The sequence below is a fragment of the Vanessa atalanta genome, chromosome 21 (genome assembly GCF_905147765.1).
Source record: "Vanessa atalanta chromosome 21, ilVanAtal1.2, whole genome shotgun sequence".
Lineage (NCBI taxonomy): Eukaryota > Metazoa > Arthropoda > Insecta > Lepidoptera > Nymphalidae > Vanessa > Vanessa atalanta.
Genome location: NC_061891.1, coordinates 4,394,424 through 4,417,522, shown reverse-complemented (window position 1 = coordinate 4,417,522; position 23,099 = coordinate 4,394,424). Strand labels below are relative to the sequence as shown.

The following is a 23,099-nucleotide window of genomic DNA, read 5'->3' as shown; positions in this document are numbered from 1 at the left end:
CTTATTATGCTACCGTAATATCTAAACAAAACCAGTGGTGTGAGTTCGTAGTTATTATCAATAGTTTGCACGTGTCACGCTGTCAAGGTAATCGACTTTGTATAGAAAGCTGGTAGCCACGAGTAGTGACTACGAGTATTCTATTGCTTCATTAGTAAATAATTAATATATATATTTTTTTTTAGGTAGAAGATTTGTTGTTCGTTGTTTTTTTTTTCATCTGGTAATAATCGAAGCCGATGGCACTTGATCTCCGCCATTCTAATATTTTATTATTTTTTAATACGATTTTGTGCTTAAAATAGTAATCGTAATAAAAAAATAATCCCGTATGATTATTTCGTCTCAAACTGCTATGTTTATTTGAATAATTTTACTTTTATATTTAAAATAATGAAAGTCCTTTATAGTTTCACAAAATTATGAATTCTTTTCATAAATGTGGCATTTCATGATACCATGCGTGTCTCTTTGTTGTGTTGCGTAAATATTAGCTCGCATGCCTTCCATGCATCAAGTATGCATCACGCTTCGAATTAACCGACCTATTTTATATTTATTCCGCTCGTGAAATTATTAATAATATTATCATCGGTACGGGCAAACAATGAAGCATCCACTCGTGATAATAATTTATTATGAAACTTGTGGCCAATCATGACGCTATTGTATTTATTCTTTTATAACAGGCTCCAGCATATTTATCATTGTTCTTTCTGTTCGTAATTTATCGTCGGGATTTTATTTCGATTTTTTTTTTCATAATTCCTTTAAAAGCTCTCCTCAAAAAATGTAATTATATTTTAGCTCGGTCCTAATCTTTGCTGACTTAAAGCACGTTAATGTAAAGTATTTGTTATCGCATTTCAAACTTTATTCGCTTCGAATAAAGTCGCGGCTAGTGAATGCGTTTATACAGCATGTTATTATTTATTCTGTAATAAAAATGTTTACGTAAACATGTGAAAGCAGATTTGCATTAGCAGCTGTATTCACGCCGTCGGAAGTCTGACGATGACTGTCAACAAAAACATTATATAATCGCGTTACGTCAACGAGGTGTGCGGACCTTGGCATTGATAGCTTGTTAAACTCGAAACATACTCGCAGAGCCTTTGATCATCCGTCCGTCGCTAATTAACTACGAATCGGATTTAATCTCTTCGTTTGTTTATTTTTACCTGATAAGGACGAATATGAAAAATAATTAAAGTACGGTATTAAGTTTTATTAATTCTAAATGACGTTTGTCGCACGTATCTACGTCTACTATGTTAATATCTGACCAGATTCAGCTTTAAATATATGAATATCGACAAATTATTACAGATTGGCCAGAAGTAAACGCTTACAAGGTCTGAAATGATTGATCGTACTTCGTTAATATATGCCAAAAAAGTTTTTAAAATTTGTAGGTGAAGGCCTCGAGAGGTTGCTTGGCCGCGGCTGTTTGTGTTCTAGATAAATTGATATTACCTACGTAGTCAATTTTCACTGCAGTAGAATACAAACGGTATCAGCATTTAATATGATAAAAATACAAATTAGCCAAAACTTTGTACAGTTTGATTTTATAATAAAAAGATATTATTGATTATATATAATTAGTATGTACCAATTAATTTTTTTTATTTTTTTTTGGTTTACAGTTCTAAAATGTACAGTGTACAGTAAAACCATTTATTGTCTTTGTTGATTTCCAAATATACTTTATTTTTCATTAAATAAATAAAACGTCAATTTCAATAGAATAAAGTATAATTTAAATATTTACCGATAAAGAAAGACAATTTCAAATAAACCAATATATTATGTAAGAAGCGATTCGAATATCGATGATCTCGATTGTGAAATGTATAAAGCCAACTCTGATGTCAAGCGATATTGGATGTAATATTATTATGATTTAAGTATAGAAGGCTCAATATAGCGTAGTACCGTAAGCGAGTTTTAAATTTTTTACTCCGAATTCAAAGAGTTTCGTTTTATGAATGGCTCAACATATGCATAATTGGATTCCATTTCAATTTTCAATGTCCGCATACATTTTTCAATTGCCATTGGCAGCTTTACGTTCGTCAGTAATTTCTATCGTTGACGTTTCGTAGTTGTCTTCATTTCCTTCTGACCTGAGCAAGCGATTTCGTTTGGCACGAATGACGTGACCATACGTCCTATTTTGAGCGGGACTGAAACTTAAGCAATTATAGGTGTTACGCTTTTATAGAAACATTAAATAAATAAATAATTGGAAATACATTAAACTAAATGTGTCTACTTTCATCAAAATTACACTAAGACTTAGTGGTTAGTTCCCACGTACTAATCATATATTGTACCACCAAATAGCAATACTATTTTTGTGTTCCGGATTGAAAGGTTAGTGAGACAGTGTAACTACAGGTACAAGGGATATAATGTCTTAGATCTTATGTGGTGGTGCATTGGCGATGTAGGGAAGGGTTAAAATTTCTGACGGCGTCACCAGGTGGCTTGGCCAGCTTTGGTAGCCGGACGAGCTATTTGCTCGCATAAAAAAAACCTATTGCATCAACATCACTCGATCAATCTCAATGTTAGTTTGAACTCACGTGATTTTTTAAATATATTTTGTATCTATAAACTAAAATACGCTAATAGTGTGAACGTCTAATCCCAAATATATACCATGTTTATTTAGCTCGGTTTGCTAAAAAGCGTCACTTTAAACGCGGGTGGTTTGGATAAAGTTGAAGATTGAAAGGGTGCAGCCCCCTGCCCCCAATAATTTATATAACCTTCATATTTCTAGTACCTTTGTACTTCAGCTTAAGCTGCGATATTATCATTACAGCCTGTCACTTCCTTGTATGTATTGACTTTCGTGCTAATGAGGAGCTAATCAAAAAATCTTTCTCAAGTTGTCGCTGGAACGTTCAACAGCCGCCTATTATTCTCGTAAATTGTAAACACGGCACGGCGAACTCTAATATATTCGCGATCTACCTTCAACCAACCTGTAGTTGACCCATATACTGAAAATGCATGTAGTTTATTATGTATGGAAACGGAACCGTCTTGAGACGAGCTGCTTTTCTGACTGCGAGATAAAATATTGCCCGTTGAAAATGTTCAAATACTAGCGAACGTGTAATATTTTACCGCTTCTCGTGTTTTATAAGGATTTGTTAAGGATAAAAATTAACTGAGGATTTTACGTACTACGCTTCGAAAAGTTCCTTCGTAATAAATGTTTTAGGGTAAAAAAATTGTTTTCATTCCAATTAAGATTTAAAAAATCGTTTTTTATTTAACGAGTTATTTTTTGTAAAATACATAAATGTTTCTTCGATTGATAACGTTTTAATTAATAGTATGGCAACATTAGCTAAAACGTCTTATACGACGTGAGTTTATAAGAGTGTCTCACTTCCATTAGCAAAGATGGTTTCAAAATTGTATTTATGTGTATTTTTAACATAGATGTTTTTCACCTTTGTGAAATGTATGAATCACTGTCAAATATGAAGTTCATACTGAAAGAAATTTAAAACTCAAGAAAATATTCTATTCATTAAAATATATATGTAGAGTTCTTAACTCATTTCTTGCTGGATTGGAGAACATCGTAAGGAAACTGGCATATATCTGCCATGTGCCTTCACCAAACCGGACTGTGGTGATATTAGCTCAGCAGTTGGACATTTGAGGGTTAAGGGCTTTTGTCAGGATATTTATCGACGTGTTGATTTGGTTGATTAAGTCAGCTATTTTCTATCACTTTTGAGTAATAACATTTAATTATACAGTTTTATTTCTAATTTTATGACTTTGATTTAATTTTATATTGATAATATGTATGACGGGCAAATGGACCACCTGATGGTAAGCGATTCTCACCGCCAATAGACATAAGAAAAAACACCAATGCGCCATCGAGCTTGGAAACTAAGATTTTATGTCCCTCGTGCTTGTAACACAGAACAGAACACACACAACACAGAACACATCTATACTAACGTATTGTTTGTTGGCGGTAGAATATCTGATGAGTGGGTGGTACCTAACCAGACGGGCTTGCACAAAGTCGCAGTGCTAAGACTGCACAGCTTTATAATTTGAAATTGTGTAAATATAACATCCCATGAAATGATGGTCATGAATTATTACTGAAAAACTCAAGAGTTAAAAGTAATTGAGTAAATAATGATAATAAATCAAGCTCTCGACGACACAATTTTTCCGCCATTTTTCAGGGCATCTGTGTTTTATGACCAATTAAATGTGTCTGGTTATAACGTGAACCATATGATATGCTGCCCCTATTGCAATATCAATGTGGCGCTCTACAATACTTGCTGGAACCATATTTGAATTGGAACTTTACATTTATATATATGTGACAAAACGTCGCTTCGCTTTTCGTTTCTAAAAGCATATTTTCACGTAAAAATATAATACAGAAATTCATATGTTTATTTTTTCTTAAAAACAGACTCCTCAAAAATTCAGTATTCGAGCCCAGTTCTTTTTTCAAAACGACATTACCATAACGTAAAAAAAAAGTAAGTGCGCAAAAATGTTAACATCATTTATTAAATAAACCTTTCACTGTGCGAAAATATGACAGTGATAAAGCAACAAGTCCCTTTTTGCCACATTTGAGGCCATATTTCGTCGCTGCACCGTCTAGGGGGACGATAGGGAGAGATTGGGAGGTACGTGTCGCGCTCTCACCGCCATAATTATTTCATACTTTGCATTTCGCGTTCCGAATAGAGAAACAATCGTATCCGAACGACGACGTATTTTTCCGTCTAGCTGCGCGGGGTGGAGATTTAGGATTCCCTTCCTCCATGCTATAAACGCTTTGTAGTACGCAAATGTTTTTAACGTAGAGGGCGTTTCTGTATAATAATAAATAACAAATAAATGTACTGATGTTGGATAAAAAAAACAACAACGAATTTCTCGTTATGTATGTATGTATGTAGTGTAAAAGAAATTCGTAGACAAATTGTCCAGAACAAAACTCAAATATTACATTTTCTGAATTTGTATTGCGAATATTATACAGACAAATTACGCATTTGAAAATTTTGTGATGAATTCCATTCGAAGTTATAACTCGTGAAAAGTAAAATTACTATTGCTATTGTATCTTCACAATTACAATGTAATTTCAGACAGTACAATGTAATTTCGACTCCGAACTTTGACTCTGATACGTTATACTATAAAATCTTATGAATCATAATAATTATGTAAATAATTAAATTTACAAATCCTTAACTGACGCAGACACAGCGAACTACTGAATGCCTACATAATGTATTAATTTTAGTCTGTATAACAAAATATATACGGAACTGTCATTTTCTATACTCGATCGTACTTGGCTCTATTTTTCCCGTTCTCAATAAACACAGCCCTGTTTCAGATGTCTTTGTTTGTCGTACGGTCGTCCACATAGGACTGTTTGTTTTGTGGTACTATCGCCGTTATGTCTAAATGTATAAGGACCATGATCGTTTCAATCAGCTTTTTTGTGCCTATTCGTGATACGTCACACGCAAATGCACACGCCGCGCAATGAAAATGCGCTTCGTTTTTGTGTATTTTTTTAGGCTGCAGTTAAAATCTATTGTTATTCTGTCATTTTTAGTTGCTAATATCTACAGAATATTTACTGATTATATGTAATTCAATTTATCGTACGCATGTTTTATGTCAGAAGTAAACTAATCCTCGATGACTTCTTTGAGGTGCTTGCAAACAACACTGAAATAGCTACCCGTAAACTTCACACTGCCGGTAAAAACTCTCCTATTCTCTGGATCTTATTTAAACGCTGCTCCAATATAGTTTTGGTGTGACAGAATTTCTTCAGTCATATGCACTTCACGGAATAAATAATAAAAACAAATTGTGGTACACGAAAACTCGACGGTGCTTGACCGAATATGGATTATATAAGTTTTACATATAAAAAACCCTACCAGTGAAGTTTAATATTGAAAAAGTTGCTTACAAATCATTTATTTCAATAAAATCTCTTATTGGCACACGCGAGCACACTACTTTGTAAAAATATATTCGTTCACAAATATAGATAAAAGTTACATGTATTTGTGTTTTGGATATTTATTGACATAACACTCGATAGCTGGATGACGTCTTGAAAAACAACCATCATAATTGATGTCAAGTAATTTTCTTGTCTTATCAAATCATAACAGTACACTTCTCAACGAAATGTTTGACCATTAATCGCGTTTTTTAAATGTTGCTAACGGAAAATTGTTATGTAGCCAATCTCTTTGGAGAGATAAATGTTTATAATGATATTAATAGAGATTATTTAAAATGATTGCATAATAAAAAATAACCAATGTATTTTTTGTTAGTTGATCGTATAAAAGCCGAGATTGCGCGGTAAGAACTTGGAAATCAACCAACCTGTACGGGAGCCGCGTGATGGAATAAGCTCTTAACGTACTCTTCAAAGGGAGAGGAGGTCGCAACCCTCTAGATATTTACAGGTTGTTTCTTTACATCATGTCACATAAGGATTATATGGTTTTTTTACCACTTCCTAACGGTATTTTTATACTCGAAATAAAAGGATTTCTATGTGTTCCTTGTTCCTCCAACTTATAATCTAGTGTGTGTTTTTTTTTTAATTTAATCCTTCAACAGTCCGGTGTCTCCAAAAATATCCATTGTTTTCAGCTCGATGATAACGATGATGCTATTTAATTAATACTTATCGATCATTTTGTTAAGTCCACTTTAATTTATTAATATTAAAATCCTCTTTATTATTGGTATTAAAATGTTACTTTTTCAATAAACGTAGTATTTTTTACGGTCAAGTGTTTCTAAGCTGAATTATTGAAAATGAAAAGTTTCGTATTAAAAGCGGAATTAAAGCTACTGCATTTGCTGCCAGTGAACATCAGAAAGTGAAATAAAAAGTGTAACGTACAAAAGAAAAGTGTTCTGAGGAATAGAAATATAAAGATAAGATGTCTCACTAAAATGATTAAGATTCACATTCGAAGATCTCATTTCTCATTTTTCTGCTCTCATATAATCTTGTGATCACTTCATAGATGTGATTTCTTTCAATATTATGATATTGAAATATATATCAATACTGGCATCTTTGTTAAAGTATGTTCACGTTAGGTAAGCTGTTGTTGCTGTTCAAGCATTATCTCCAATCCTGTTCTTGAAGTGCCGATTCCCACATTGAGCTGTTTACGTGCATATTTAAGGCCGTGGATTCCGTGAGCCTGGCCAGATTGTTGCCGGGAAGCGGGATTACTTCGCTGAACCGAAAATAATTAATTATAGCGCACTTGTGTTACTAAGTCTCATCGTGTTTCTACTTCGACCGTTTTATGTTTAATCATTTTAATAGTTTCTTTTACATCTTCAATTATGTTTATTGAACAATTTGCCGTATTAAATTTATAATTTATACACAAATGTTTTAGTGCAATTGGTGAACTGTTCAAACACGTAGGCGAATCGAACAGAAAGAAATATATCATTTATAACAATTATGGTATATTAATTAAAGTTGTGGAACAAAATTCTATTACATTGAATCCCGTGAGAAATTTCCTTATGATGCCGAAATATTACCTGCACCTGCTTAGTAGAAGGGTAAGAGCGAATAAAAGGCTACCCTTAACAAAGATCTAGTTGAACAGAGGTCGTCGAAAATACAAGGGATCTGTTTTAATGTACTGAATGCGTTTTCAGTTTTTAATTTAATTTTAACTATCTCATGTCAAGACTCCAAATGATTTAGTGTTTCTGTATTTTGGTCACTATTTTTATTTTTACTATTAATTGATTTGTATATGTTATATTTTCATATATTATATCTTATACAGTTTTAAATGATTTCGAAATTTGTATTCGTTATTTATCTTCGTAAATGTAAATGTTTTTGTGTAATAATCTAATATGTATTATTGATAAATAATTGCTAAGAAAATAAAGCTACAAAGTATGCTCAGCTTCGTTCCCCCGTTGGTCCTAAATTTCCCCCTGCTTCTCCCCCGGGATCATCCGCCTATTTCCGCTTCGGCCGACGCAACCGCTCCACTTGTCATGAAATTTGGGTCACCGCGTATTAGTTATCTATATGGAATTCACTTAATAGCCAATAAAGAGATTCTTCTGCAAGGATTCGAAATTTTTGATTGATTCTCCTAATAAGGTCAAGACCAAGAGTATGTAACAATGACAATTTAGCTAATTTGCATTTAAAATGCATTACCTATTAATTATTTCATAACGATCTAATCAAACACTTATTCCTAGATTTATAAGTTTGTAACGCTTTTAAGAAATCTTTACGAGCAATTTACTGCGACAGTTTACCGAACAGTGCGCATATGCTAATTGATGTCAGAGTTTATTTTAGTACCGTGTTTCGTACACAATTTAGAGTAATAAACATAAACTGTTACGCTCAGAGTGTTGATGAATTAAATACTCTGATGTCTGGGTGATAGGACTTTAATTATGATAATGGCCGTTGTACGAAACATTGACATTGTCGGACACTTGAAAGTCTAATGATGTTTATGGTGCAATTCAATAAGCGGAAAAAACATACTTTTCCGTTCACTACGTCACAGCTGTTTCGCGGAACTCACCGCAAAAACCTCGACGTACCAATACATTCATCAAACGGAGAACGCTTCTTAATCCGACCAAAATTTAGAGCCACACACCGTCTTGCTTGTCCGTCTTTAAATAAAGGAAAAGGAAGCTTACTTCGGGATGATAAAGTCCATTTCCAAAAGGTACATGTTTCTTATAATATTCAAGACTTCAAAAGGAGTCATTCGCCATAAAGCGAGCGATCTTTTAGCGACTTCATAACGTTTACGATAAGGTACATATTTGAAATTCGCGTCGTCCGCAATATCAACAATTTTCAATTTAACTAAGAATGAGTACACAAAGGTTTGATCGAATTCGAAATCGTGTGATTTTGTATTAAGGTTAATTTTTGTTTGTCATAAATGGGCATAGGACATGAAATTTACGGTCGGTTACTAAAAGCGGCGCCCGGCTCATTTCAAGGAGCGATACCTTCGTCTTTGTTGATACAATTCTCAAACGTTTCGACTTACGTTGGTATATATTATGCATTTGAAATAAAAAAAAGTACTTAAAGACATGCTATTTTAGAAATTTAGAGATAACACTTAATTAAATAGTATTCGATACATTTTAATGAACGACTTCAAAGCAATTATGGTAATTTTGATTATTATTATAAAATTATCGCCTTGTCATTAACAAGGAACGATCAACTCGAATACGTAAGAAAGGTTCACGCTGCAACATCGGATTATTTGGAACGTTTACAACATAATAGAGAGCATTAGTCCGATCCACTTTTGACATCATTATCTGTGTAGTCGACTCACGATAACCTGCGAGCGGTGTACGTCGCACCCGCCCCGCCTCAAGCGGCAGTCGCGCACTACGTCGCATGCCGTTTGGACGTCTGCGGTGCTTTCGTCCATTCAACTGAAAGATCACCACTTTTGGCGGGTATTCGCACGGACGCGAACGAACGTGACGTGACTCGGAATGCGCGCGTGTTGTCAACGCGCGCGACTCGCCGTCACAGTGAAATCTGTGACTCGGAACACTTGGATTGCAGTGTTGGATTGTTGTATGGAATAGTGCTCTGTGGAGTTTTTTGTAAGAACATGCGGATGGATGCGGTGTCCATGATGTTGACTCATGCATGACGCGCTTGATCGCTGGAACTAGGAATTTTTACGATGAACTGTTCGCTTGTTTCGTTAATTATTTTAGTGTATATAATCGAATCGATCATTTTTGATAATACGTTTAGTGGATTAGGTTAAACGTTTTTGAAAACATCTAATTAAATCATTTTGAGATACAAATAAGAATGTCGGATGAAACAAAGAAATTTCATATGGAAAGACGGTTTGCTGATACATTTTTAGATTTTTTAGTCATTCATTTTGTGTCAAATGTATCTTACGTCTTTTAATTCATCAATTGACTCGTAACCTTTCTAAATAAATGTTACGATCATTACATTTGTAATGACAATGCGTATTGCATTGTTTGTTATTTGGGATTTCTTTGTTATCTCATAATACGAATGTTTAGTGTATACTATAATCCATTATATATTAGGAAATGCAGAAATGAACGTTTCGTGTTGTTATTTGATTGATTGAAAGTTATCAATATTAAACAAAGTATCTTACGAAAAACAAGTAAAGAAAAATTCAAGGAATTGTTTTTGTGACACAAAGACCTCTGTATCAAGATTATATAATTTATTTAAAGGTCACGATAATGCTGTAAACGAAATAATGACTCAATATAACTTTGTCACTTTAGTTACTGCTAGCTGCCCGTGTCGACTACGTACGGGTGAATTTCATAGAAACGGTTTCTATTTTCCCCTTTAAGGTTGAAAATCAACTTTTAACAGATGCACGCTATAAAATAAACTTATGCTACAAATTTCAACCTGTGCATTAAAAGTCAGGATAAACTTTGTACTAGCCTCAGAAATTAATTGGAAAAAAAGTTCATCCGAAACATGAATGTTATTATCTAACAAGACTTAGAACTAATTGTATGTAATGCAAATTGTTTTTGATAAAAAAAAAAACTGTTTAATTTAAATGTCCCATTAAAATCAACTCAACAGTAGATCTATCCGTCCGATGTCCTTTGTCAGGTAATCTTTCTATCTCGTTTATATTTCTAAGAAGTGTTGTCTACGTATCTCGTTAAAGTAAATTATTAGGGTTCCTTGTCCGGTATAGTATAAGTTTAATACTTATCAGTGATGTTAATGCTGACAATGCTATAACAATCGTAACTAGAATAAGATGGTATCGTCAAATCTAGTGACAAGGCAATCACTTCGACCTCGGTCTAAAGTGGGTTAATGTATTTGAAATGTAGAGCGGGCAAGATTTGGCTCTAATAGAAGTTTCCTCGTATACACCGAGAATCGAGAAAACCTTGACTGACATTTTTAATTACGATGTTTTCACCCGTATCAGCGCTTAATACCGCTTAACAGTTGATTTTCATCGTCGTATACTTCCATTATGATTCGTTCATTTTGTTTTAATTTAACTTTATCAATAATTCTAGATATAACAATGTATTTCAACAGGCACCTATCAATCACGTACGAAAGTACCCGCGTAATGGCTCCTCCTGACCCTTATGAAAAACACCACATTCTATTCGCCGCGTATTCGTTAAATAAAGCAAAAAGTTTTTATCGAGAACGAAGCAATTCATCATTGACCAATAGGAAAATTCAAACTATCGTTCCCTAAATTAAGATTACTTGCGTTTCCGAATGTATACGACGCTAGGCATTTACATTCAGCTATTCGTGTAATAGATATGTATTATCCGAAATAACCTTCTAAGTTAGATTAATTATTTTGTAACACGTCATTCAAGCTTTGCTATATAAAATGTCATACACTTTTAATGAGATCAAATCTTTTACCAAAATATATTTGTATTCCCATATCTTTTGATATCTATAGTAGTGATTCAGTTGACTTTAGGACTTTGTGCAATCCCGACTGGTTAGGTAACAGAAACTCATCGTATTTTCTACCGCCAAACAGCAATAATTAGTATTGGTGTGTTCCGGTATAAAGAGTTAGTGAATAAGTGTACAGACACAAGCGTCAAAACATCTCAGTTCCGAAGGATTTGTTAAAATTTCTTATGGTGGCGGCGCCAATATCTTTAGGCAGTGAAAACTACTTACCATCAAGCCCGTTTGCCAGTCTGCCTAAATATGACATAAAAGAAAAATGTCATAATCTCGATTTTCAATATTTGCATAGTAATCGAATTACATCATATAGATGAAACAAATGCTGTCATATTTAACAATAATTTTATAAATCGATAGCTAAACAGCACAATGTGGTATATTATTTATATATTATTTTATTCTTCATATATATATATATAATTATTTGAATATTTCACTTACATTTTGCCAGCTCCAACTCTTAATTTCCTTGTAAATCAAATACCCGTTTGCGAAGTAAATACCAAAGAAGGAAAACGTTGAATTTAAAACAAGTATTTCCTTCTAACTTTTATGATTTAATTTGAATTACTTTAGATCCAAATTGTTAATTAATTTCGGCCTAATTCCGAAGTTTTAGCAACTTTAAGGGGATGTAAGAGGACGTTTTTTTTTTTTGAGACGGACAATGTTTATTCGAAATCAATATGATTTTAATTCGTTTCCAGCGATAAAGCGAAGCATGACATGAATATTAACCGATTGGTTTACATCGATTTAGAGCACCGTGTATAATGGAAAATTTGTTTCACAGTAATCAACTAATTCGGATTGTTTCGTTTGACGAACGGTCCCGAAGAAAATGTTCGTACGTGGTGTAGATTAAAACTAATAGTGAATTATTGAGTGCAAATTATATTATATAGTGTTCTAAGACTTCTTCAAGATTTCGTTCAGTGGTAATAAGGTTAAGGGGATTGCTGGTATGCATATGTGCTATGAGAGACCCGGAGTGGTCACCGCCTTGAACGGAGGCGTCGGGTAAGGATATTTTTTTATACCTTTAATGTCTTTTTTGTCTAAAATGCGAAAGTAAGTTTATTTATTTGTTACGTTTTCAAATCTTAACTGTGACACCAATCATCATTGAATTTTGTATACGCTTTGCCAGGGTATAGAAAAGGACCTAACTTCTCCCATACAGGTGAAACCGCGACCTATACTAGTCACTGTCCATTAATAGCTGTGAAATTGTGTTTGTCTTAAGAAATTTTTTAGATAATATGTTTGATTTTAAATAAAATAATTACATCTAAACGGAACAAAGTAGAGATAGCAAAACAATAACCGCGGTATGTTTATATTTTATGGCACATAAACGCAGAACTCGCTTTAGAGCGTCGTAATCGTGTAATAAAATAACAAAATCAATTACACCATGGCCCCTTAAGACCATCACAGAAAGTTATATTTTATATTCGTCAGTTTTTTCTCAATGACTCGCGTATCTTTTATCTTTAGAGTGTTTTGTATTGTAGTTTTTGTTATTTTTTGTTACCGTCGAAATCCGATATTGTATATCCTTTTTTATGCGACTGCGGTAACTGCAAAAGGCGGGTTTAATTATTTTTGCGATTGACGTGTCGAGTTTGAATCATAGATCTTCTTTAGTTACGGCTTTATGCTAAAATGGTTCAAACTTTACGTAGACTATATAAAAAAGAACACCTATCATAATCGGACCGTATTTTGCGGAAATGCTCCAACCCACAAAAAAAATGTTAAGAGGAAACCATTTTTATTGTGACCTATTCGACCCTTTTAATAGATATTTAATGTTGTGTTTATTATAATTTAAAGACATTTCATTAAATTAGATAAGATGTCAAAAACTTTTATGTTTATCTGCGTTGGAACATCTCTGCATGACCCGGTGAAACCGAGCAATTAATCATATAAATGAGGTTTTATATTTTATATATACTTAATTGAAAATCCTTTGATCGAAATTATAATGAAAATATAAATCTGGTGTTAAACGCTGAACAATGTGGGTTTACATAATAATTTACCTAACAGCTATTAATGATTTAGCCGGAATAATGCATGACGCCGTTCGCTTCGTCAACATCGTGGACTTGTGAAAGTTATTCGCAAGCGATATTAGACTTTATACATTTCAAAAAGGGACGTAAATGGCTTGATGCTTTTGATTTAGTGATTTAAAACAGTGGTTTTAGCTGTTCTTTCGCATGTCACAGAAAAAGACTGACAACATTTTCGTTAGTTTAGTTCGTAAAAAAATTCCATTGCAACGTATAAGATATATAACGAAGTAAACAATTCTTTAAAATTATATAAGATTTGTATCGGAGATAAAGAGGATTGATATTAAACATATCTCTCTTTACCGGACCAGAATCATAATATATATACCTAGGTAAATACATTCCTACTTCCACTAACGGCAGTCCGTTATTTAAAAAAAAAAATCCGGTAATGTCCTACCGCAGGACAAAAACCTCGCCTCGCAATAATTATTGAAACATATGCTTTTTTTTACTGTTGAACATGAGACGAGTACACGAAAACATAATGGTGCTTATCCGGATTTGATCTCGCGGTTAAGATTCAGTTTTTATGCACTCGATCACTTCAACAACTTTCATTAAAAAAAAAATATCGAAAAAATACCAACATTACTTACAGTTTCAATACACCCTAAAGAAAAGTAAATATAAAAGAGAATTCAATCATGTTATTAAGATATAATTAATAACAAAATAAGATAATTATTAACAAGTCCTCTTATCGTATTCGGCTTTCGTAATATTTAGTGAAGTGTACGTGCCGATGGCGCCTTTTCCTACGTGTTCTCGACTTAAACGTAATCCAATAAGCTGGATTGGTAGCTCGAGTCAACCATCTTGCCGTTGTGTTACTCGATACTAGTTAAATAGTGTCGAACTCCTAATGTTTCCTTGTTTGTATTGTGTTTATTATATATACTAGTTATTTTTAAATTTTGCTGATTGAAGAAAAAAGACTTGTTTTATTTTGTGGAGATTATTTTCTCTTTTTAAAGGCGTTTGAGATGTGATTATCATATTAATTTATATATTTATATATAGCTATTTATCTCTACTCTGTTCTCCTTATAAGCGAGAGTGCATGCTATTTATTGATTCAATTTAAAAATGTGTCTGTGTAAGCTTTAGTGTTGTAACGTTTGTTTCCTCAATAACTGAAATGTAAAGATTAGGAATTTGTATTACCAATGTCCCTTGTGCATGTTTTAATGGTTAATATTTTAAATCGAAACGTTTCACTTTGTCTCAAGTATTGAGTTGGAAGCAGGTTTTTTTTTAAATGAAATAAAAAAAATTAAATAAAAATGTTCGATACTATTTACTTGTATTGACTGACCCCTATGATACATGCAGACGTGACAATTCATACATCGTCAATGAGTATTGATGATGGTGATTTACTATTAGGCCATCATTTGCTTGAGTGCATTATTAAATTAAAAAGAAAATAGTTCTATTGTGAAATGGTAACAAATTGCCCAACTGACGCTTAAAAAACCAACGGTGAAGACTTATACATTGATTCGCTTTTAGCGTCACTTAAATTATGACACTAACGCACAAGCTAATGTCACTTTCAATAATCGACCAATGAAAACTCTTGAGTTCGCCTTCCATAACGTAATGTTGCTACAGTTGATAATTTAAAAATTATTTTTTTATATTATTTTATGTTTTAATTAAACATATATCGAGCGAATACTTTATGAAAAACATATATTGTAAGTTAAACATAAGAATGTTCTAACAACATCACGAGCCAAGATTCTAAAGTTCGAGAAGCGGTTGTAATTACGGTCATTACTCTTTTTTATTTCAGTAAGTTGGCAATCATCTGACCCGTCAAATGAAATAATGTATCCATACACATTAGTCTTGAAATATAATATGTACGGCGATTAGGTACGTTTTCAATAATATTTTCTACAGCGTTATAATATACTTAATATTCGAAGTAAATCAATGTTTGAAATTAAATAATCTTATTAAATATAATATGTATTTTCTTCTGTCTTCTGTTCTCTTCGAGCGTCAGTCATAGTAATTCGAGCCAATAATACTTTAACTTGAAGGGCACGGATTCTAATTTCATAAATTAATAATAAAAAAATCTTACAAATTCATTAATATAAAATTATAGCTGAATACTTAAAAGTAAGCGTACACTAGTCGGAAGTGGTATATATTCTAACGCAAAGTTAGAAAAGTTCCGACTTGAACTGGTACTTTTTTCGCATCCAGGGATATTTCAATAAATCGTATATAATAAAATCTACTAAATGCTAAACGTGTTAATTATAATTTAAATATTTTAAAAATAGCTGAAATCCCAATTGTATACGAAACAAAAGAAAAGACTTGTTCTTTTAAAAGTTATTTTGTTGTTTGTTTAACGCGAACCGTGGACATAAACGTGGACTGAGGAATAATGGTGTTGCTTACAAATATTTAATTGTTGACTCATAAAAGCAGTTTAATTGATGAAACGGATTTATTGTATTTCAATAAGTAATCTTGTCATTTATATTCTTTAAAATTGACCATAGAATCGTGATATTTTTTTGTAATATAATAAAATCTAAACGCTACTGAAATATAATTTAAACAGAAAGTAGTGGAAACATGCCCGATACTTTAAAAATCTGTAAAAATTATTCCTAAAATATTACAAACTGTTAAACTATTCTATTTCGACTATCAGTAACTAAATAAACGATTTAATATACACGAAATCATAACTGCGTTAAATTTATGTAATATTAATATTAAATGTAAATTAGAAGCTATTGGAAGATTCTGCGTCCGCCCATACACGGCAATGACCAAACAAAATGTGCAATTTAACCAATTACGACGCTAAACTGATTATAAAACGACTCGAATTAATGCATCCGGGCAAACCGGCCACCTTTCATATGTACAATTTTAACCTGTATGATAATAGCAATAAGGTCGAACGAACTTTATTTAACGTAGAGAACATCGTGCCGAGATATAAGCAAAAAAACCAGCCAGTGGTGGCGCTAGAATTGTTTACAGTGATCATAATTCAAAGAAAGAAGAACAAAAAACTGGAAAATGTCGGCCGTTTAATGTAATAAGTACAGGATAGATTGCATAATAAAATTTAATTATAGTCTAATTCGCACTGAATATATATTTACTGCTTTAATTATTTGCGCGAAAATAAAAACCACAATTAAATATATATTTCGTAAACATTGTTTTTTACTTTAAATGTTAGAAAATATCACACACGAACAAAATTATTCTTGGTCAGATATTATCAAATTATAAAACTTAAGATAAAAAAATACCAATAATATATTTTACCTTTATAGTTTATTTTTTTGTGTAATGACAATTGTACAGAAAAGTGACAAAACTACGATTGTTTGAACTACAAATTGTCAGTCTCTTAGTTAATTGAATAAGATAATTACAGTTGTTTCTAAAACGCTTCCCGGTTGATAAATGAATGTTATAGACGAGTAGACGGGCACGCTAATTAAACAAGCCGTGAAGGCTGAAGTCTAAAGTCTGGAGTTAGGCGCTGTTGTTTAAAAGCTCCGGCTGTTTGCGTATTGCTCATTTTTGCTGCTTTACTTTAATTTTATGATAGTAAATGCATTATCGTTATTATTTATCCCACCGGTTGCTCTGTTTATGTTCATAATTTCTGGTTCACTTCTGCTCCGTAATTGTAATACAGTAAATAACGACTTGACTATAATTGTAATGTTTCTTAGATATATTTATTACCATAAAGCAGAAAAGTTCGTCTTCACGTCCACAAATGGAAGTTATTTGTTTAAAGCTACTGGAGGCTTCTCGCTGCGGACGTTGACCCGCAGTGCTCCCCACGCCTACATTGTCAACTTGTGGTCTAATATTATTTAGTATATATTCGTTTTTATCATAATAATCATCATCATAAAACGCTTTGTATTCAAGTTTAAATGAAGTAATCTCTAATCGAATGTATCGTTTAATCTTTGGGTGATATTTATAAGAATATCGTGTAGATTTTATATATGTAAATATATCACGTGATGGTTAATTGTGCGATTGCTAATTCTGCGCGTGCCCACTATGTGTTATCGTATGACATTGTGTTCATTATCGGAGCGATAAAATTGATGTCCTCGGAAAAATAAAAAGTCAACGACCGCTCAGCTGCCAGGAGTTCGGTTGTATTTGTAGAAATTATTTTTTTTATAACGAGAGATAACGAAACCGCTCTTGTTAATCTCACGTATTTTGTTGAATCGTTAAAAAATATAAATATTATATAGCTTGTTATAATTTAGTGATGCAGTAATGTTATTGTCTCTCTTCCACTTATAATTATTAGCGTTTGACTGACTGAGAGAACCCGATTTAAAGTCATAAAATAATATTAATAGCCTAGCTAATAGGAATTAAATGCTAATATTGGAGATATGAACGTTTCTTTCTTCGAATGCTGGAACAGACGTGAGTGGTTGTGTCGCTATGGTGTTTTTATTTATTTCAAAGGGAGCGTATTAAAATGTCCTCTAGTCTCTTGAATTTCGGTCGATGACCTAAAGAGGGTGACTTTACAAGTACGCGAGGGGATTGATAAAGAATATAAAATGTCCGTACTATTTATAATATGTAACATTAACAATGTTCGACTGTATTGATAACGTTATTATGTTTCGGATCGATTATGTTGTTCTATTTAAATAAACGTCGCGTCACTCTGCATATTATGACAATTTTATAACTATATATTTTTATGAATTTCAAAATATCCGCTTTACATTTTCCACTTTTATACCAAAACTGTATTTATTTTTGCGTTTTATAATTAGCGTTGAAGCATAATATATCCATATGAGTTGAAATTTTTCCATTACTACAGTCGTTTGCACTTATGTGCTATGTTTTACATCGATATACAATACGTGACGGAACGGATAAAATTGTTTATCGTAATATTAGAGAGTAACCTGCCTGCCTACTTGGACTGGAATCTGAAGAAAGAGTCTTAACTGTACAATCATGTATATCCTGTAAGTGTTGTAACTATTTTGACTTGCATGGCGGTTAATGAATAATCAAAATATGCATCATTCTTTGTGCATTTTCATTGGATGAGAATACTAAGAGGCATTGTGTAAAATACTGATAAATGTGAAGCAGCGAATAACAGTAGGGAACAGTTGTGTCCTCGTTTTGAAGTTTTAATACCAGTATTAATGAAAAACTGCAAAATAAAAGCGGTCAACACACGAGTACATGTGACATATTTCCATCTGTGTATAAGTATTTAAATCTTTTCTCTGAAACTTTGATAAGTCGTAGGCGGTGTTGTTATTTACTTTTAATCTATATCGTAAATGTTAAAACTTTATTTGTAAGGTCCTCATAATTGTCATTTTACAGTATTGATCCACCGGTTTGGAATGTAGATTCTTAAAAGAAACTTTGTATTTATTATAAGTATTGATATCAGCCTTAATTGAGTTTTGGCACATTTTATTTAAAGGCTTTTCTCTGTAGGAACTTCTATTCGTCGAAAAAAGCTATTGTTAATAATAAAATAAAATATAATAAAATCTTATATAAAATAAAATATTTATCATGTTAAAAATATCTCCGAATCCAAGTTGAGTGCCTTACCCTCACATTACCTTGTTTAAATGCATTCTCGGTATACGTCCGTGAGTAATCGACTAGTTAATGTCAACGATAAAGAATCCATTATCTGTATCCATTTTTGTCATTGTTTTTATGTTCGACGGTGGACATGTTTACTAAAAGTATTCTTAGAACTAATTTTATCAATTAATTCAACGTAAACACTGTCTCCTAGTAGACTATAATTATTTACAGTTTTATAAGGAATTGTTTCGCCTTCTAGGTCATAAAGAAAATTGGCATTTCCAATTTTAAACATGTTCTCAAAATAGAACGAAACAATTTTTTAAATTGTTATTGTTTCTGAATTCAACAATAACAACATTAAAAAAACCCAGCAATATTGTAAACATTTTAAATGATGAAATAAAACGTACATAATTTTAAATTCAAAATTGATTACACGCTCATACATTTATGCTGATATTAATTACGTCTTTACCGCAACGGTCTCTATCCGTTGATATAATTAAAACAAAACGTTTCAGAATACGATTATATTATATCAAAAAATTTATAGCGATAATATTATTTACCAATGCGATAAATTCAGCGAAATCGTCGCCGGTGTCAGGCGTATTATCAATCACTCTGTAGTTAGTCCCACAATGGTGGCCTCTGATAGGAAATAGCTGACAAAATATTGCGATTGATAGTCCGTGTGACGTTTTCATCGACGCTTTTGTGACCCGCAACAGATACAAGCGTCGTACGTACAAGCGATGATACGTCCGTACAACAATATATACTTAGAGCGAAACGTGAATACAAGTGAAACCCGTGTAGTGCTTCGGAGCAATAGTAAATAATTCTTCGTTCTTGACTCGTAAATCCCTAGTTTGCTGGCTGTATAAGGCGACGCTGACAACGTTGAATATGGCTTAAGAACCGCATTACCGTCCGTTCAATACGGCCGTTGATGTATAAGTCGGCTGATGTATTTTCTCCGGTTTGCTTGCTTTGTCGGTGACGTCGTCGAAAAGATACCATTCACGCTTACGTATAATAGATTTTATTACGAGACGAGCTGCTGTGTTCGCAAATTTGTTCGTGTGGGCGTTAGATATGGGTACGGTGAATACATGTCTTAGCATTCGTGATGAATTTACAAAAATAACATCACCTACATAGTATTTTTAGAGTACGCATCGATAATAATGTAATGTAATGTCAATATGTAATTCATAAAGTTGTTATAGAGATCAAGCTATTGTTAAAAATTCAAATGTAATTCGATCATTTTTTTCCTCAGAAGATACAAATCAGACTCGGATGAAGTAACATGTTACAGTTAGCATTTAAACAACTCTCGTAAGTAATTTTAATTAAAAACTATTCTAGCAGCTAAAGTGTAACATAATGAAAAGTATGAGGATACTGACAATATTTAACGCTTTTGTTTAAACTGTAATAAAGTTCCCATAGTTCTTAAAGATACTTAGTTTTAATCTTAACGTTTCATTTCATCAGAACCATAGTGTCAGCATTAAGTTTTGCAAGAGTTATATATAATTTATTATAAAATTATGCTAAATTGTATTAATTAGAAAAAAACAATCGTAGTAGAAGTAAGATTACTAAATATTTATAAATTTTATGAATTTAATCGCTTCGTGAATGTTAATTACGTTAAATATTGCGATCAGCAGAAATGCACGTTATTTTTTAATTACTAATAACCGTTTTATAATTCCGATATATAGGTACACCATATTCGGTATAAAATTATCGCTCACGAATGCAACATTTGAAATTGTAATTGTAATTGAAAATTCTAATGTTAATTGAATTTTATGAAATTGAAATTAAATGGTCACTGATAATGTTTAACTGGGTGATTAGGTTATTTTGCTTATATCCGTCATTCGGATTATAATTATGAATATCCTATTAAATCATAATTATAACACACTATTGGATGGAACGTGGATCGTAACGAAATTTAGCAGGTTCGAATTCAGGCAGGCAATGAGTTTCATGTACTTTATTCGTGGTTTTAATACAAGACGGCGAAGGATATTCTACCACTTAAAGACTTCAAGCTTATTGCTATTTAATGACATCTCTTTAAGACGAAGCTGTTAATGTGTTACCGTGTTTCTGATAAATGTATTAAAGTGTAGTAATAATAAATAAATCTTAATTTTTGATGTCACAACGATACATCATGTTAACATATAAATTATGAACTAAAATTAAAAAAAACAATTAACAGTAAATTATGGCAACAATATATTTTTCTATGGAAAGTGGAAGGTGTAATGATGGGTGTTGAGAGCATGTATTATTAACGTTCCCGTATGCTGAAAAGTATATTCATTGTGCTAGCTCGTCGAATTTCAAGATTACATTTATTAGTTTGTACGCTTTATTATAGTTAGGTATTGTTTTGCATATACTCTATACCTCAAATAAAAGTCTGGTTTTTATTCGTTCTTAAGACTATGACAATAATACCTTTATTTGAAATCATTCCGTATTTGCTCATATCATATATTATAACATAAATATTAACATCTTCCTATCAATCTATAACCAAAATATGTTTACACAACGTCAGATGTGTTTTGTTTTATTTAGTAGTTACTTAATCTTATAATCCTGTTATGGGTGACTCAGTGGACTTGATTCACGATTGAGTAACAAATATACTAGGACAACTACTATAAATAATAAAAATTTTGTTATTCGTACAATAACAAGTACTAAAACGGCAGTCTTGAACATCGAATTAAAAATACCACCGAATTAGTAATAATAAAAATAAACAGAATTTTAAAAAAATAAACTATTTTTTATTTTGTATCTCCTGTTATAGTATTTTATTACCAGTGCAATCCCTTGAAATTATTGGAATCCCAAAAGTGTAGACCACATTATAACTGGTATGTTATTACGAAAGAACTTTCAATTTATTCTCTTCCTAAGAACAGATAACGGAATTTCAAAACAGTTGTACGTAATCGTGAATATTTAGGCGGGCCTCAAAAATGGACAACAATGGCAATAAATCTCAGATTAGAAGATAAAAATATGAACAAGCAAAAGTAAGCCGCTAGATGCGCGAAACTTGTAACTCTATAACTGTGAGATAAGAACTTGATTGAATCCGCGCTACTTTCACCTGCGAGGTCGAACATCACAAAGATTTATTATTGCATAGTAAACAGTTTGTGAAACTCAGATGCACGACTGATCTCACTTAGCTTGAGTTTGAAAAACCTCTAGCCTACAATTTAGTTTACTTCCTTAATATTCGCGGATATTAATCATTCGATCTTATGATTGGTTGATATTTAAAATTTTTATGTCCCAAATGTTTGTTAAAAACCATGAATTTGGAATTTTTGCTTTTTGTCTATTTTCTGAAACAATATTACCAGCTAGCTAAATCGGTGCTCGGTTTCAACTCGACTACACAGCGCCGGCTGAGTTTCCTACAGAAAAAAATCTGTAGTTATTTAGCCTAAAATATCTGCTACTCTATTTTGCTTGATATGAATTTTAGCAAGGAAATGTAGAGGTTTAACGGTTTCTTTAATATCTAGCATATTTTACACATTAAAGAGCATTCCGTATATTGTATAAACTCTGCCATTGCAACGTGTTTCAATATTAATAGAACGAAACACAGTAATATTATAACAAACAGTATACATTATAATTACTATCACCGTCTTAGCTGCACCGCACAGTAAGACTGCAAATTACTCGATAACGCAAGACTTATGAGTTGCGATCGTAAATAAAATATGCGCGTA

At 32.3% G+C, this 23,099-nt stretch overlaps 1 protein-coding gene across 5 annotated transcripts in view; it reads left to right on the top strand.

Annotated features, from left to right (window-relative positions):
* The window catches only part of LOC125072184 (AF4/FMR2 family member lilli), a 208,551-nt gene that overhangs the window by 87,827 nt on the left and 97,625 nt on the right, over positions 1-23,099 (top strand). For 3 of the 5 annotated variants that reach the window (XM_047682707.1, XM_047682708.1, XM_047682705.1), the window contains exons 1-2: positions 9,507-9,720; positions 12,396-12,622. The exons of 1 other annotated variant lie outside the window; for it this stretch is intronic. In XM_047682707.1, the coding sequence (XP_047538663.1) occupies positions 12,567-12,622 (56 nt within the window). In that variant the 5' untranslated portion in view covers positions 9,507-9,720; positions 12,396-12,566. Of the gene's footprint in view, positions 1-9,506; positions 9,721-12,395; positions 12,623-23,099 lie in introns of those variants that run through there. One more of the 5 variants, XM_047682706.1, reaches the window with a different exon arrangement.